General features: G+C 39.6%; 2 protein-coding genes across 4 annotated transcripts; both read left to right on the top strand.

Moving 5' to 3' along the window:
• Window positions 1–45: 45 nt before the first annotated feature.
• LOC113530362 (F-box only protein 6) lies at window positions 46–6,919 on the top strand. Of its 3 annotated transcripts, XR_008304248.1 has the most exons (8): window positions 46–354; window positions 1,376–1,516; window positions 2,447–2,696; window positions 3,452–3,566; window positions 3,827–3,922; window positions 4,037–4,172; window positions 6,283–6,813; window positions 6,850–6,919. XR_008304248.1 is itself a non-coding variant. In XM_053240880.1 (7 exons), the coding sequence occupies exons 2-7, from the start codon at window positions 1,460–1,462 to the stop codon at window positions 6,427–6,429; spliced, it is 801 nt and encodes a 266-aa protein (XP_053096855.1). In that variant the 5' UTR covers window positions 46–354; window positions 1,376–1,459; the 3' UTR covers window positions 6,430–6,919. The 3 variants fall into 3 exon arrangements, 2 of the variants coding, with proteins under 2 accessions (XP_053096855.1, XP_026776065.2); XM_053240880.1 differs by having other exon boundaries at window positions 6,283–6,919; XM_026920264.3 differs by lacking the exon at window positions 46–354 and adding an exon at window positions 416–875 and having other exon boundaries at window positions 6,283–6,919.
• A 7,129-nt stretch (window positions 6,920–14,048) lies between these two features.
• LOC113530803 (uncharacterized methyltransferase YdaC-like) lies at window positions 14,049–17,498 on the top strand. The gene is made up of 3 exons (XM_026921128.3): window positions 14,049–14,189; window positions 16,324–16,760; window positions 16,942–17,498. Exons 1-3 carry the CDS (start codon window positions 14,137–14,139, stop codon window positions 17,136–17,138), a joined length of 687 nt encoding a protein of 228 aa, XP_026776929.3. The 5' UTR covers window positions 14,049–14,136; the 3' UTR covers window positions 17,139–17,498.
• The last annotated feature ends 991 nt before the right edge of the window (window positions 17,499–18,489 follow it).

The raw sequence follows: 18,489 nt of genomic DNA, 5'->3' as shown, positions 1-18,489 counted from the left end.
CCTTTTCTGTTCTGTATTTATCTAAGTCGTCACAGCCACTTGGGGAGAGCTTTTGAAGAAAATATTACCATTGAATGTAGTATTCGTTTATTAATAACTGGCAACCAGAACATTACGTCACATAGGCAATGAAGTAGCCAAGGCATAGTTTTCGTTTCGTTATTACCCTCTTTGGATGAAAACAGGGCAGTGTGGGCACTGTTTCCTGGCAGTGAAGTGATCGGCTTTTATTTTGAAAACTTCTGACTATTGACGTGAATTCCAGCTCTTTCCAGAGAGTTAGATCAGATCAATTCACTCACCAGTAAATAATAATGTGGGTGACTGTTGATGTGAATTCCGGCTTTTTTCCCAGTGAGTCGGCTTACTGCCTTTTTAAATTCCTGTTATTCCTGTTCCTGATATTTTAACCAGTATTTTTTTTTTAATCTAACTATGGCTGAAATTGTTTCATGAAATCTTACAACTACTTTCTAAAACATTACTTTGCATCAGATTTTTATAAAATCTAGCTAAATGTAAAATCAGAAATGCACTACACTAGTATCCCACTTGAATGTTAGCCTTACGAATGTTAGTGTTATTGTGTCTGTGCTTCATTAGGAAGGTTCAGTTTTATTTATACCAATGATCACCTCCTGTAGTAGCCTATAGGACTGCAAGCAGCAGATATCTTGTCATAATGCTTCATTCACACACACACACACACACACCATTCACGCAGCTGAGTCACACACACTCCTCTCATCATTCATTCAAGAATACGAGTTCCTACACTTATACAAATATATAAAAACAAAACTGTTCACTGAAACGGCTCAGGAGCATCACATCCCTGTTACCGACAGCTCCGATTTGTCCGATCAAACCCGGAAGTAAGCGACTGACTATATAAACATACCACACGTCCTGCGGAGTAAAGTTTGTTTTTTAAAACCAATATTAACTTATATTTTTGTTTATAATGAATTTAACTAATAAATTTCACACATAGTTTAGGAACGGGTGGAAAGAAAGGGGATTATTTCCCTGTTCTCCCTCATTCTCCACAAAGTGTGTGGTAATCGACTGGGTAAAGTCTATAGATTAGCTCTATATCATTACACCTAGCATATATACACTTAGAGTTATCAGTGTGGCAGGATATTTGGAAATCCGGGTATTTTAGTCTGCGTGCTAGTTACTGCTCTTTGCTAGCATTATAACCTGTCGCATAGTCATTTAGCCAGGTTTTCCCGGAAGAGTGTTTTTTTTTTTTTTCTGAAGACGACATTTTCTTTTTCTAAACGTTTCGTATTTAGTTTACGAAACCTGAATATTCTGCGAAGGGCTACAATTAAAAAGAAAACCTGTCCTTTTGTGCTAATACTTCCAGGGTCAGAATCTATAAACTAAACTGAAAGCTATATACCGGAAGTTCTGCTATATCGTTAAGACACGAGACTGTAAAGACTTTGAGATGACTTCTGAGCTGTCAAAACTGAGAAGAATTGTTCAATCAGCATGGAAGCCAGTTGTGAGTGTTATACTTTTTTATTTTTTATTATTATTTTTTTTACACTAGACTATTTCTGTTTTCACTGATTGTGACTAGGTTTTGGTAATCAATGATGCAGTGCCTCCAGAATGTATTCACTCCTTACTGATTATTCCTCTTTTTTGCTGTGTTGCAAGATCAAATTTAAGTATATGGGATTTTTTTACAGCAATAAAACTAAATTATTTAGATATGATTTAAAAGTACAAAAAAATCAAAACACTGCTTAATTAAGCAGTCACCCCCAAAACTTATAGTGAATTGTCCTTTTGCAAGAGTTACAGCTTTGATTTGTCTCATATGTGTCTCTAAGAATGTTGCACATTTTGATTTTGGCATTTTCTCCCATTCCTCAGTGCAAATTTTCTGCCACATCTCGCAAATTAGATGGAAAATGTTGGTGGACAGCAGTTTTTCCAGGCATGATACAGATTTCCAGTTGGATTTAAGGCTGGGCTTTGGCTCAGCCATTCCAAAACACAAACTTTCTTTTCAAGCCACTCATTTGTATTTTTTGCCCTGTGCTTTGGCTAATTGTCATGTTGGAACATACATTTTCGCACACAGATTTCTGGCAGACTGGAACTGGTTCTCCTCAAGAGTTTGCTTATATTTGGCTCCATCCATGTTGCCCTTGATGGCAACAAGATTTCCATATCCTCCTGCTGAAAACCCTATGTTTTGGCTTACTGCTCCTAGAAAGCTTCTCCAGTCTTTTCCTCATAAAAACTTCATCTTGAAGCTTCACAGGCAGTTCCGTGGTCCTCATGACCAAGGACGAATCTGATCTGCCGTTTTAGCAAATACAGCAAAATGAGAAATCACTGGGGAGTGAATAGTTTCTGGAGGATCTGTATAGCTGATCTCTGTTCATCTGAAATGTAATATTATTTTCCTTGTTGACCATAGTGCCCAGATCTTCCTCTTACTGTTGTTGAGGAAATTCTTCTAAACCTACCTGGCAAGCAAGTGATTTGTGTGTGCCGCCTGGTGTGTAATGCGTGGAAGTCGGTGGTGGACAGCACTGCGTTTTGGAGAGAGCGATGCCGTAGGGAAGGACTCAAGCCTCCCATTACCTACAAAGTCCCAAAAGATTGGCAGACCTTCTATGTTCTATGTAACAAGCGCCGGAATCTGTTGAAGAACCCCAATGCAAATGGTGAGCAAAACAACAATGATTAGACAGCTGTTTCCTAAACAGATCAGAGGTCACTGTGATATGAGTTGGAAATGACAGTACTTATACAGTGTTCTCTTAAAAAGGTTGGGATGTGGAAAAAATATATTCTGTATATGAAGTGACATGTTAGTCCCTATAAAACTGCATTACATGCATTTTGGCATGCATGTTAAATACACTTTCCATTACTAGAACTAGCAAAACTACCAATCTGGAGAGTTTTGTAGAGTTATTTTGCTCTGATATTGATGTACAAAATCCTATAGAAAAATTATTTAAAAATGTACATATTGTGTCGAGACACATATCTGGGCAAGGGTATAAAACCAGGGAGAAAAGACAGAGAGCTGGCTTGTGGGGGGTAGCTGGGAGGTGATTAGATTGGGGAGAAAAGGGGGAAAATTTAAAAAAGAAGGTGGTAACCGGCCACCCCATTGTTGGTTATTAACCTATAATTGAACTTTCCATTGTGTTTTATTCCTTACATAATCAACTAAACTGTTTACTTTACTCAGTAGAATACACCTATCAGTCCAAATACAAAAGGATTGGTGAACAGAACAGAATCAATCTGCTATAACACGAAAGCATGTAACATTCGGGAAATTTTTTCCCAGCTATCGTGTACTGTCTAGGTACAGAGGAGTGCGCATATAGTCTTCAGCATCCTGACATTAGTTGGTCTGTTATGATAACTTTACTACTAGTAATGTCAGAAATGTTTTTTGATCTAGAGAGTTTCACTGGCTGGAAAATCTTAGAAAATGGAGGTGATCGATGGATTGTAGACAATGTGTTCGCAGCTCATCCAGATGACACTGTAACAAAATGCTTTGTTACCTCTTATGGGTAAGATTCTTACTGCATATTTTCTTACTGAATATCCTTGATGGATGTCTTGCTATACAATAAGTGTATTATTTTGTACTAAGGAAACACAGCCTCCTTTGTTTCTTATCATTTTTACCTCGTGATGTACAAAAGTGAGGGTATTAAGTAACCCAAAGACAACTATGAGCCTTTAAATTAAAAATTAAGGAGATGTGCAACCATTATGGAAAAGAGACCTGCTGTCTATGAGCAGTAATAAACTATGATTCATATATCAGGCGATGCATAAAGAGCCAGCTGATCAACCTTGAGAAAGAAGGTTACAGTCCTGTATTTATGGATCAAATACAGCCCAACATCGTCATATCAGACTGGTGAGTATTTGTTCAGCTTTTCGCTATTATTTCTGTCCTGAGTAATGTGTAAAACTATTTTGAATGTTCTTCTACTTGTCAAATCCTTGATTTTTTTTTTTCTTATTTGCTCAGGTATGCTCCACGGTGGGACTGTGGCAGTGTATATGAAATTCGTGTTGAGTTACTCAATCACAGGAAGAAGACAATCCAGTTCTTTCAGCCTGAGCCAGTGACATTTTTACAATGGAATGATCAGCAATGGAACTGGGTTAGTGGCATTTATTTGATCCCATGTAAAACTCCAGGAGCTTGGGATGGGTTGTGAGGAATGCTATTTCTGAACATATTTTTTAGTTTTCATTTTGCTTGCTGTTTTAATGTTGGGGTTTACTTTCTATTTTTACATGCTTCGGATAAGTAAAAAAAAAAAAAAAAAAAAACTCTACATTTTATTACAGGCAGTGTAACTCTTTCACTTGAAAAAGAGAAAATAAGTGAATAATACTAGGAAGATATGGAGGTCCCATCTCACAGTGACTACATAGCTGCTGACAGCTATGATGTTATATCAGTGTGTCTGGCATGTTGAAAAGGTCCATATTCATCTAAATTTATTTTGTTACATACATTTGCATCACCTGTAATATACAGAAATACATACAGAACATCAGACACTTTATTAAAAAATACTTATACTGGGTATTTAAAGTACACTGAACTCATTGTCATGTTCATGGAACCAGTTTAAAACAACATGGCGCATTATCAGGCTGGAACTAGCCATTTATAGATGGGTAAATTTTGGTCATAAAGGGATGCACGTGGTGAGCAGCAATACTCGGGCTGTGGCATTCAAACAATGCTCGATTGAAATTATGGGCCCAATGTGTGCCAGGAAAACATTCCCCGTTGTGTTGACACAAGGTTAAGTCCATGTATTTATGCTGTTGACACCAAATTCTAATCCTACCATCTGCATGTTGCAGCAGAAATTGAGAACACAAATCTTTGTAAACTCTGGAGACTGTGAAGAGATCAAGAGATCAGCAGTTTCTGAAATAATAATGATCCAGCGTAAACATCTTATTGGCATTACATATCAGAAATACCACCAGTAACAAACGTGTAAATCACAACTCCATAAAATCACAAAATATATGATAATATATATAGGAAAGAGTATTATAAAATTGTAAATTATGGTTGTGGCTCAATTTCAGTAAGGCGTTATGTACTTCAAAAGTTCAGTAATAAACTGTAAAAATAAAATGTATTGAATGTACAGTAAATGTATGTAAATGTACACTATATGGCCAAAGGTATGAGGACACTTGACTGTTACCTGACCTGGGCCTTCCCCAAACTGTAGCCACAAAGTTGGAATCACACAATTGTCTTGAATGTCTAAAAAAGCACATATGGTTGTGATGGTCACGTGTCCACATACTTTTGGCCATATGGTGTATATAAAATGTAACTGATGACATGGCAAATTGAAAATAAATAAAATAATACATTATTTTATATATAAATTAATAAATAAGTTCAGTACATATGTTCATTTATGCTTTTGTGTTGGCAGCCTAACAAAATCAATTCCAACATTGCTTCATAAAACTCAGTATCTATTTGTATGATATTCTACAAACAAACTGTTATGAACTTAGAAAATGTCTTTAATTCCATGTGATTGGCCTATTTTGCTGGTTGTGCACATGGGACTACCATTGTGCAGACTGTTGACATTGAGTCCTGTGTCATAACCAGTAGAAGCGTACAGTAATGTTGACTTGATCCCACAAGCATTGAATAATGAAATGGTTCTTAAACTGATTAAGGAGAAATGTCACAGAGAGGTTTACTGATGCATTATTGACATTCTCTAGTTCTTCTTGATCCTTTGTTTAAATCTAAAGTGTTTCCAGACAGCTGCAATAACATTAGGCTTTGACCTCACACTCCAGTAAAACAGGGATTCAGCATTAGTGAGCAAGGACAATGTCCCCTGTATAAGTCTGGGATAAGAGTGGAATGAATTTTCAAGACTGCCAAAAGTGTACAGGTGTACATACTACATTTGTTGTACATTATAATTTTTTTTTTTTTAAACAACCTTTTATAGCAGATAGGCAATTTTTTTTTTCAGTCATAGTGGCATGTTACTGCAGTTATCTAATTTTATTATTAGTAAAGACTGTTTTCTTATTTCTTAAAATAAGACTTTTCAACCTATATGCTGATACATCAGCTGCACCATTATTTCCCTACTGGACGTTTTCAGTAGTTGAAAGTTTTTTTTTTTGTTTTTTTTTTTTTTTGCTATTTTTATCTGGACTGTCAACTGGTGTCTGATATCACATTCTGTTGTTTTATTTTAGATGACTCATACCTTTAAGGACTATGGACCTGGTGTTCGTTTTATCCTTTTCAAGCATGGAGGGAAGGACACGCAGTACTGGGCCGGACACTATGGAATACGGGTTACTAACAGTAGTGTGGAAATCCTCCCATCAGCTGAAGAATAGTGCCTAAAATAGTCATTATAGTACACATATAGGTAACTGAAGGAAATATTTTCATGTCTTATGTAATTAAAATATATATATATATATATATATATATATATATATATATATATATATATATATATATATATATATATTCTAATTATACTCTTTTTTTTAAATGATACCAATTGCTGTTATCTTGTTTAAAGTATGTGTGAATACATATTATCTGTATGAGTTTATGCTGCTGTATTATTTAATGGCCCAGTACCTTATGATTTAGTTTTACTGTTTAGTCTTTGTATTTGAAATTTTTGTTTTCAAATTTGTCTGTGGTGAAATTTGCTGGATGTCATGGAAAGAAAATGAGACCGAGAATATTGCCAGAGATGTTTCAGAAAGGTAGTCCTAGAATATTGCCTGAGATGTTACAGAAAGGTAGTCCAATAATCTCATTTACCTGTGATTTGCTTTGACATATGCATCATATTAAAACATTAAAATATCAGCTTAAGGTGCTAAGTTCCCCTTCTAAGGGCACTTAGCACCTTGAAAAAAGTTTCTTCCTATATTTAACTAAAGGCACCCGTTATATTTTTATTATTTGTATGCTTTAGCATTACAATTTTCCTCCACTGAACTTAAGAGGCCTAGCCCAAACCAGGCCAAACCAATTGTGACAATGCCCCTGTACCAAAGCAAGGTCCATGAAGACTTGGACGAGTGGAAGAAGTGGCCTGCACAGAGCCATGACCTCAACCCCACTGAACACCTTTGGGATTAATTGGAATGGCCTCCTCACCCAACATCAGTGCCTGACCTCACTAATGCTCTTGTGGCTGAATCGGCAAATCCCCACAGCCACACTCCAAAACCTAGTGGATAGCCGTCCCTGAAGAGTGGAGGCTATCATAACAGCAAAGGGGGACTGAATCTGGAATGAGATGTTAAAAAAGCGCATATGGGTGTGATCATCAGGTGTCTGCAGACTTTTGGCCATATGGCGTATGTAGCTAAGCCCACTCACAGACATTACAACACACTTGACCCCTTGGCTGATGCAGCATTTGACTAGAAATGTAATTAGCAATGGAGAGCTACAGTACACATGACTAACAGCAATAGTCAGACTCAGCTTCAAACCTTATTCTTATTAGTTGGGAGAACACAATGAATTAAATATATATGTGGAGGTTACCAGCCAAATGCAGGGTTTGTACTCTCATCTGGACTTACCCCACCAATAAGTAGTCATGAGATAAAGGCCACAACCTCTCCTGGCAATTGAATGAGGCTATGAGACTCAGTGAACATTCTTTGGATAGGAGAAGTCATTATGGTAGTAATGTGGAGTCTGGTGACGAGAGTGATGGGGACAGCATCTCAATAGGAAGTGGATCTGCTTCTCATCCCTCTTCTCTAGTGCAGTGTTGAGAGCCATTACATTTAACTTCACAGCAACCTGGCTGTCCTTCAGCCCCAGGTGGTCTTGTTGAGACTCTACCACATTACACACCGGCCCAAGTACTTCCTCCTACTGTGTCATCCACTGTGCTGCTTACAGCAGGTCCAAGGCAGCCTGCCACCACTGGTGTGACTCAGCACTTCCACCTCCACCATCCAGGCTGGGTCAACAAGTTTTAATGCTGATTCACCAAATCCCTCAGCCCTTTCCTGTTACCCACATATGCTGTCTATCAACAAACTGTGGTATCCATTGCACCAACAGTGTATCAGCCACAATCTCTTCCAGCTGTCTTGATAAATCTACTCCAGTAACAATGTCCCATCAGTTGACTTGTGGCAATAGGATATACAGCTGGTTCATACACAGCTGCAGCTGCACAGCCAATGTATCAATTGACCAGCACCCCAGCATTTCAGCCATCTCACCTTCTGCATTCTAGCTTTTCAGTATCTCACCCATATCAACCTTCACATGTGAAATCTGTCCAGCCCATATATCAGCCCTCATTTCCCCAACCTGCTGCAGTGGTTCAGTCCATCACATTTCTATCAGCATGTTACAGCCATCTGCTGCATTGATATCTAAGCTACCAAATCAGCCATGGTCACAGCATGTTCCTGTGCCAAAAAGCAGAGAACATTAAGCTCAACTCTAAGCTCAAACATTATACAGAGAGGGAGTTCACAGTCTTTACTGTCCACATCCTGAGCTCTCTGAAGAGTACTCGTGGAGTACTCATGGAGCACCTTGTTCTAGTTGAAGCCTGCTTAATAGCCCTGTCATGTAGGTATTACCTTCAACCTTATGCTACTGCAATGTAAACCCTACAGCAACAATATGGTCAAACTCACCAGCTTGTGCAGCGTGAAATTGCAGCAATGTGAAGGCTGGTGATACCAAAGCCTTTCGGACATTTGTTCTGAGTGAACCTACTAGTGTCGATGCTTATGTCTCTTAAAGGACCCAGTGGACTAGAACTAACATCAACAGGCCATGTGGACTGGCTTCTGAGTAAGCTCCCAAAGTACTTATGAGAGAGCATCTGCAAGGTACAAGTTCCCCTCCTGACCAACAGCTTGAATCTTTATTGTTTGAAAAATCTCTAAGAGTAGCTAAATGTTAAAGCTGAGGGTCATTCTCATCCGAAATGTTTGATTGTAAAAAAGGACCAGACAGGCCAATCTGTAACCATTTGGCATGGCTTAAACAAATCTACAATGGATAGCATATGGCCCCTTGTGAATACTCAGCTGAACACCAAGCAGAAGAAGGTCAAGCGCCTCTGTCTCTTCAGTAAGAATGTTTAACATTATCTTTCACAGTGTCCTGAGGTCACTTCTTGTACTAATGAACAACAAGAGGAATGGATTTCTAAGGGTAAATGATGCCACCAGTGTAGGCACACAAGTCATGGTCCTGAGGCGTGCACTCTAAAGAAAGCTTGCAGTGAGTGCCAGGAGATTCACCTCACAGTTGTTCATGGCATCCCAAACCAGCCCTTTGATAAGGTCCATCCACTTCTTCTCATAGGAGCAGATCAAATTTGATTGCAGCCAAGGAGGCAGTTTGACTAGGCCCTAATGGTGGGCCTAGTCCGTACTGAACTCGCCTGGGCTCTTCAGGGTCTGGACAGGCTTATGCATCATTCTGTGCAGTTAGCCATCTGCTGCCTTACCTCTCTCAGACCACCTGCTGGAACATCTCTGGCAGCTCGATGTCTGTTTAATCTAGTAGGTATATTGGAAACGGAAGCAGTAGATATATTGGAAACCCACAGCATCAGACTCAGTGTTGGGGGAGCACTCAGGTATGCTACCCCACTGCTTCATGATAAAAGGGCACCACATCTGAAGGCTACTGTGGACATGGTGATGCCCTCTCTCTGTAGCACAGAAAGACGGCTAATCAAAGATCCAACCAAGGCTCAGATCTACGAAGCCGAGATACAGAGACTTCTTGGTAGTGGATATGCGATCTGACTCAATGCAGGAAAAAATGGACAAGTCTTGGTTTATACCACATCATCTTGTCCAACATAATAGGAAACACAGATTAGTGTTTAATTGTTCATTCTCCTAACAGGGTCTCTCACTCAATGAGCAACTCCTCCCAGGGCCATTTCTGGGACTGTCACTTATTGGGGTCATCTTACAGTTTCAGCTGTAATTTTATGTAATGGAATTGCCTCAGGAAACTGAGTTGCAGCACAAATGATGGTCAAGAGAAACTGATTTCCACTTTCAGTTATAGGCAAAGGACCAACACAGTTAAAAACCCTTTCTAAAGGTTCACCTATTACGTAAGTAGGGTGTAACAGGGCAGGTAGAATGGTCTGATTAGGTTTACCAACATTCTGACATGTCTCAAAAGAGCGTGAGAACTCTATAAAATCTTTGCGCAAAAAAGCAGACTAAAAAAATGTTTTAAAAAACATGAGTAAGGTTTTGTGATGCCCAGATGACCAGACCATGGATGACCACGACCCACACTCAACACCAGGTGGAACAAAGAAGGGACCAAAATCTGAAAAACTGTGTTAATGGGACCATTTGCATGAGAGGACCATTTTCGCATCAACATGCCATCATCTAAAAAGCTTCTTCTCAATATCTTTAAGATCTCACACACAGAGAAAACACTTGGCTAAATTATCATCTAGTTTTTGGCCTGAGATTAGTTCTTCTCAAGAGACACTGGACAAAGGGGAGGCAGAGAGCACATTGTCACTTACAGACATCAGTGAAGATGATAACTAGCTCATCTTTAGCAATAAAGGTGTTAGAATGATCTGCGTGCTTTGCTTGTGATCTGGTCATTACAGAGGTAGGAAAAATATCAGAAAAGCCAATAGCATACTTAGCAGTTTGATTCATTTCCTCAAGTAAGTCTGAAACCATTAAAACAGGCACCATTTACCTCCAGCTAAGTCATTACCCACTATGAAGTCTACACCCTTAACAGGTAACATTGGCCTAACTCCAACATAGCATCTCCACTCACTAAATCAGAACACAAATGAACATCATATAGAGGAACCTTAACCTAACCCATGTCCAGACCTTGACAAAGATTATAACACCCAGTAAATGTCTTAATACAATGTCTTAACCCAGTAAATGTGGTAATACACCCTGTGTTACGTAGCATGACATTTGGCTGAACAGCTTCATAAGAGTCTGTCATGGAAATTGCACTGTGAAAAGTTAACAGGTGGTAGCAATCATCACTAACTTCTTGAGAGAATATTTTCACAAGGCCAAGACTTCTAGTCTGTCCTGCACTTGGCTGGTTCTTTTCTTGCCATTCTTGCTTACTTCGAGTTTTAGAATTCCACAGTCAGCACCTACATACAGAATCTTGTGACAATAAAAACACTCTAATTAGGAAGGCTTACTGCTTGCATGCACTGGGGAGGTTACACCATACAACTGCACTGTTTTCAAACTTAACCTACCGACCCAGCCTTAGAGGTAAAGCTGATTTTGTGCATTAAGACAAATTCATCTGCTAAGATTACTGCAAAAGAGTTGTAACTTTACTTTTATTTAATTAATTCATTTAATTTCATTTCATCCATTCTGTTACTTTATTGGGTAAACAGTTGTTAAAGATTTCCAGCATGATAAGTTCCCTTAGAGTTAGCCAGTTAACGCGGTTAGGGTTAGCCGCTATCCAAGATGGCATTGAGGTTGCACGTAGAATCCACTTCGAGTCCACAAATGCGGAGCATGTTACGTGTAGTCCACACCAATTGGAAACACTGGTGAACATGTCTATCATTGCCAACTTTTGCTGAACATTGGAAAACAAAGCTTAGGAGAAATAAACGATGGTCTGTGGGAAGAGCTCAATTCAGTTCAACACAATCATCCGGAAACAGTCATCCCACAACAACTGATAACAAAGCTGAGTCTGCTGGGTCTGACCATACCCCCAATTGGATCCTGGACTTTTTGACTGGAAGACTCCAGTCCGTCAGGATTGGCAACTCCACCTACAGCACCACCACACTGAACACCAGAGTTCCCCACTGCTGCATGCTCAGTCCACTGCTGTTCACACTGCTGACTCATGACTGTGCTACTAAGTACAGTGCAAATCACATCACCAAGTTTGCTAATGACACTACAGTTGTGGGCCTCATCAGCAACAATGATGAGTCAGCCTACAGGGAGGAGGTGAACCAGCTTGCAGAATGGTCTAGAGACAACAATCTATCTCTTACTTTTGATAAGAGTAAAGAGACGATTATTGACTTCAGGAGGACCCGAGTAGGTCACTCACCACTGCACATGGAACAATTGTGGAGAGAGTCAAAAGCTCCAAGTTTCTTGGTGTGCACGTGACAGAGGACCTCTCCCGAACTCAACACCACCTACCTAGCCAGTAAGGCCCAGCAGTGCCTCCACTTCCTGCAGAGGCTGAAGAGAGCCAAACTCCCAACAGTTTCTACCCTGAGGCAGTCAGATTACTCAACACCCTGCTGCCTCTGAACACTCACCTGGGCTAGTCAAACACCTAACCCAGTATGACTCAATACTACTGCACATCTGCACTTTAAAAAGCTGCATCAGACAATTTATGGAATGCGAAACGTATTTCTGCTACAGATATACTGATTGCTGCTGCTACCCTTCCAATAGTTTACAGTTTGTGTCCTGTTCTGTATATTTATTGTCCTGCACTTGTCTCACACTGTCGTGTATTTGCACTTTATGTAGTCTTGTGTCCTGTTATGTGTTGCACCATGGTCCTGGAGAAATGACATTATGTTCAAATGTTTACAAGCTATGTGAAGAAATGACAATAAAAACTCACTTGACTTGATCAGACACGTTGTCAGCTGTAACCTTGTTTTATCAAACAAGAGACTGTTCTCTCTTGCAAACTCCACATAAGACTGTGCTGACATCTTTTTAAAATTTCTAAACCTCTGGCGGTAAACCTTCGGAACATATTCATAAGCGAGCAAAATAAAATAAATACACACTTACTGGTACGCAACTCCCCACTCACCTCTGAACTTGGCATAACTGGCAGAGGGGCAAGAGAGGCAGGAGACACTGGGCAGAGGAAGCCAAATCCAATTGGGAACAAGGTTATGAGATCCTTTGCCTTCAGTTACAATTCTTGCAGCCAAATTTCCTTCTCAACTTCTACTTCCATTCTTTGGGAGGCTAGTGAACTCATACTCAGCCTGTCGCTGCTCAGCCCTTTCTACACGCCCCATCTCCAACTGTGCTAAACACACCTTCAACTGAACCTCGTCTCTAGGACCAGTTGACAATGGGGAGAGAAGGTCAAATCGCAGTACATTGTTTAGGCTTAGCTTTTTCCACAGTAATAGGATTAGCCAGGTATACAGCCCTTATAGTAGCTGTGTCAACACAGTACAATCTAGTAGTGGGAGTAAAATGCAGGAGTAAAAAAAGCATATAACAGTAAACAGTAAACAAATAGAGGCTGGACTAAGGACGGCGCTAAAAGAAAGAACAAAAACCAGCCTCCCTGAAGTTTTACATTACATGTAACATTATATACAGTATGGTGATGGGGCAGCGGTCAAGTTGTCAAGTTGAATGTCAGTGGAGATGGGTATGTCAGATCAGCTGAAGTCAAAGTAAACAATAAGACCTATTTGCGTCCAGTGACCTACCTAGTTCCACGGCCAGCCATCCAGGATGCAAACAAGGCCTCTGAGGACACTACAGGGAATTCTTAAACTTTACACAATAGGTGGGTTATTCTGGAGGCAGCTGTAGAGAATTCTCCTATCCATTAGAATGAGAAATTAAATCAGGCAAGTTAAAAGGCACCCTCATGCAGATCTTTAGGGAGCTCTGGGGTCCTCAGCACATTGTATATAGCAGTAGCAGTCTGCAGTCCCCCCTGTAGAACCTCATAGCCTAAGGAGTTAATTGCAGGTTTGTGTTTATATTTAATTGTATGTTACATATATGTTAACTTGTACCCACAAGTGGTACTTTTTAGTTAAACAATGCTATGTTGAAAGCTACAGCTCAATGTACAATACAGCTTAAGCCAGGAGTCTACAGGCTTTCATACCAGCCAAATTGAAGGCACACTTGATAGTTGATTGGAGACCAAGATGAACTGATTAAACAAGTGGAATCAGGTGTGGATCCTGCTTGGTTGGAAGCCAGGGCATGAAAGCCTGCAGCCACAGCAGCCGTTTGTGGTTAAGATTGAAGACCTCTGGCTTAAGTCATTTTTGTTTAACATGGGTGTTGTGAAATATGCTATTGTTTAGTTTTACTAGTGATTTTAATTTATCTGTGTGTACACACCAGTAAGTAAGTTAATCTGTCTTCCATTTAACTTATTACCTCTATTAAGTGTCCACATACATTTTCACTTTGAGTGAATATCTCAGTGGTTAAGACATTGGACTTCTGATCAGAAGGTTTTCCAATTTTTTGAGGAGACACTGCCTCCCTTGCCTCCTTGGAGGAAACGCCCCTGATATATATATTATCATGTGTGTGTGTGTGTATATCTATCAGGAGCGTTTTCTCCGGGGAGGCAAGAGAGGCAGTGTCTCCTCAAAAATTGGATGAGAAAATAATCGATAATGCAAAAATAAAACGACGCAAATATTACTAAAAATGACATTAAAAGTATAAAAGTCACTCGTTTTTATAAAGTAACACTGTCCAACGGCGACACCCGCAGGTAAAGTTACAGCGGAGGTTTTCCTCCCCTCAGCCCATTGACTTATAACAGAGACCCCATAACGTGCCGTGGGTTTAGTGGGGGGTAATTGAGAATGAATGGGGGAAAGTCACGTGAGAGGAGGCAGTGCCTCCATCGCGCTATAATTGGATATGATCGGTTATGATTGGATGTGATAGGTTCGTTCGATAAATCCCGCCTTTTGTTTTCGTGCGAGCTCTCGGCCTGAATGGACAAAATGATGGCGTTACTGACTAATTATAAAGTAAGGAAACAATTCACCCGCTTAGATATCACTGCTTTGTGTCACGTCAAAAATGAAAACTTGAAATGGCCTGAAAACGTACTGTTAGTTTTTAGTGAGCATTCAGCTTGATGAAATGAAAGAGATATCTTCGTGTCTGTTTTTACAGAGCTTTTATGACGATGACCCGAAAATAAGTTGACTGTTGTTCATGTTAGTTCACAGAGCATTAACTAATGTTAACAAACACGTTTGATTTTAATAATGCATTAGTAAATGTTGAAAATAATATGAAATAAGATTAATAAATGCTGTAGAAGTATTGTTCATTCTTAGTTCATGTTAACTAAAGTAGTTAACTAATGTTAACTAATGAAACCTTATTGTAAAGTGTTTCCAAAATATTGTTCAAATTGTTACTGCAATAATTGTTACTTTAGTTATTATTTTGGAATAAATGAAAAAATGCATAAAAACACAATGAAGGTGAGGGGTTGTCTTCCTCACCTTCATGTCATTCTGCACATCGAACTGAGTGTAGAAGTTGTTCAGCAGATCTGGAAGGGAGGCATCACTGTCACAGGCAGATGATGTCCTGTAGTTGGTGATGGCCTGGATGCCCTGCCACATGCACCGCGTGTCTCCACTGTCCTTGAAGTGGCTGTGGATTCTGTGTGTGTGTGTGTGTGTGTGTGTGTGTGCGTGCTCTTTGCCTCTCTGATGGCCCGGGACAGTTTGGCCTTTGCTGTTCTTAGGGCCACATTGTCGCCTGCTCTGAAGGCAGAGTCTCGGGGCCTTAGCAGCGCACGCACCTCTGCAGTCATCCACGGCTTCTGGTTGGAGCGGTGGTGATGACCTTGGAGACAGTGACGTCATCAATGCACTTGCTGATATAGCTGGTCACTGATGCCATGTATTTCAAATTGGTGAAATCGCTGTCAGTTGCCACTTCCCTGAACGTGTGCCAGACAGTGTGCCAGTTCTCATGTGGCCAGAGTGTGTAGGCAGTTTCTGGATGACGAAGGCATTGGTCATACCTTACCAAACCCATCTCTGAAGGAATTTTACCATTGTTTATATCGCTGACTTAAGTCAACAACTCTGAATAAGGCCCTTAGAGCATTAGTATCTTTGTAATCGCCAAAAGAAATAAAGTGTGTATGCCCCCTCCCAAAGCTCCTGATTTAACATTGCATGTTCACTTGTATAAATTTTTGTTTTCCTACCAGTTAACACTCAAAATAAAAAACATATTCTGTAAATAAATATTTAATGGAATTAAGAACAGTGTAGAATAAAAGAAATGACATTTTACAGAGTGTAGCATTGATCTACTTGATAGAAAATCAAGGGAGGCAAAGGTTCTTGTTTCCTGGCCTCAACCAGCCAGAAAAGCTGACCGAATTAAATCTTCTCAGTCTATTACACACTTAATTTATAAATAAGCTATCAGGAAATTCTACAGTTTGAGCATTAAAATTACATTCCCTGACCATACAATTTGCAGAATGCTATCCAGAAAACTAGGCCAACAGCTGGGGCGAGCCACTCAGTCCCTCGCCGGGTGGCTGGTTACCAAGTTCCTGAAGTGGCATAACCAGATCCTGGAGGAAAATGCAGTGACACTGTGTGAGATCCAGCCTGATGAGACAGTGTTGGAGCTGGGTCATGGTCCAGGCCTGGGTTTGGAGGTAGCTGTCCAGCTCCTCACAGGGCCAGGAGGAAAGCTGTTCGGGGTGGATTACTCCAACTACATGCACCACATGGCCACAGAGAGGATGCAGGCGCACATAGCCAGTGAGAAAGTGACTCTGTACTGCACTGATGTAGCAGCAATGCCATTAGAAGACAGCAGTGTGGATAAAGTGTTCCACTGTAATTCCTATTACTACTGGCCTGACCTGAAGGTAGCTGCCTCGGAGATACACCGAGTGATGAAACCAGGTGAAGTATGGACATATTGGAATAAAGATGAAGTCTTATAGTTGTTTCTTAGTTCTGCATTATTGTGAACTTCATGAGAGGTTGTGTAATGTATTCTAGAAAAACTCCAAATTTTAGCTGGTGTTGTTGCCATGTTATTCTACGATAACCTTTCTCATTGAAAAAAGTTTCACTCCATCAGGTGGGCTCATGGTGACGACACTCAGACTGGATAGTGTTGTTTTATTTGCATCTAAGAAAGTGTTGCCTGGAGAGAACTGGCGACCTGAAGCCTACATGGAGGCGCTGCAGTCCTGTGGTTTTGCAGATGTCCGAATGGAGAACAGAACTGACAAGCTTATCCCATTTCAAGCAATTTATGCCACTGCTGCAAAGTAAAGCATCTATCTATCTATCTATCTATCTATCTGTCTAACTATCTATCTATCTATCTATCTAGCTGGCTGGCTAGCTGGCTATCTATCTGTCTGTCTCTGCCACTCACATCACTCTCAGACTCCCTCTTTCACTCACACTCTGACCTTCACTCCCTCACCCTTCCTCCCTGCTTAAATCACCTTTGTTTTCATACCAGAATATTTGTTACTTCAACCATTCTGTGTGACCACTCTGCATGTTTATTGTAGTGTTGTGGTACGAATGATAAATGCTAAAGGACAGTGGTCATAAATGATCAAATCTGCACTGTTTAATCAAATGATCTTTCACTTTATTAAATCACGTGGCTGTTTAACAATTTTTAATGCATTTTTTATTCATCTGTACTTATCAAATCAATTGTTAATTTACTGTGTTATGTTTTCAAGTTACTTATTTTATTACTTGCATCATTTTATTCAGTGCTCAACACATTAGTCAATACAAGTTGTTTGAAATGTGCTTTCTAAATAAATCTTACTTATTAGATATTGTCACATTGGATGATGTTTTAGATTTACAATTTAGATAAAGAGGTCAGGGTGATCCATTTGAACCTAGAAATGTTCATAAAATGCTCAAATTCCTCATTTGAATTAGCTGTTTTTGAACAGGGAATAATTGTTAGATTAAAAAATATTTTTATAATTGATTAATCTGTAGTTGCACTCCAATTACACTCCCTTACTCAATCCAGTCAATTACCGCAAGGGCTATATGATTAATCATGTTTTTATGATTGCTTATTTGATGGTAACTGATTGCAACTATGAGATATTAACAAGCAATTGTAAGATAAAAAGTCGGACTTGCACCATTTTCACAAATATGCTCCATATCCTGAAGTGATGAACTTTACCATAGGTTCTTTGAAGGTGGACCACCCATGGCAGCCATTTGTACAGTCATTCCACTGAAGACATTCTTCTAGCAGAAAGAAGACTTCTAGCATTGCACTGAAGACATTTTCAAGAGAAAAAACAATGGACAGTTTGCTCCATAGATTATTTGTGGTGCTTTTTTACTGAATGAAAGGTCTAGTCCCAATAAGAAACATTAAATTTCATTATATTAAACTGTAGTTTAATAAGCATTGAAATAAATATCTAATAGCAGTCCAGTATATTGCCAGTATGTTGCTGCATGAGTAGTCCTAGATGGACTCTCACATTATTCACCGCAAATTTGGCTTAATTTAACGATACAGCTCTCATTATTTGACAGTTTATAAAATCATCCAGCAAATCATTATTTTGCTTTTTTTATATTTTGCACCAACAGATATGTAGCCACAAGGTACTAAAGTGAGGTC

The sequence above is a fragment of the Pangasianodon hypophthalmus genome, chromosome 16 (assembly GCF_027358585.1).
Source record: "Pangasianodon hypophthalmus isolate fPanHyp1 chromosome 16, fPanHyp1.pri, whole genome shotgun sequence".
Lineage (NCBI taxonomy): Eukaryota > Metazoa > Chordata > Actinopteri > Siluriformes > Pangasiidae > Pangasianodon > Pangasianodon hypophthalmus.
Note: the sequence above shows the minus strand (reverse complement) of the source record. Positions and strands in the feature narration are given on the sequence as shown.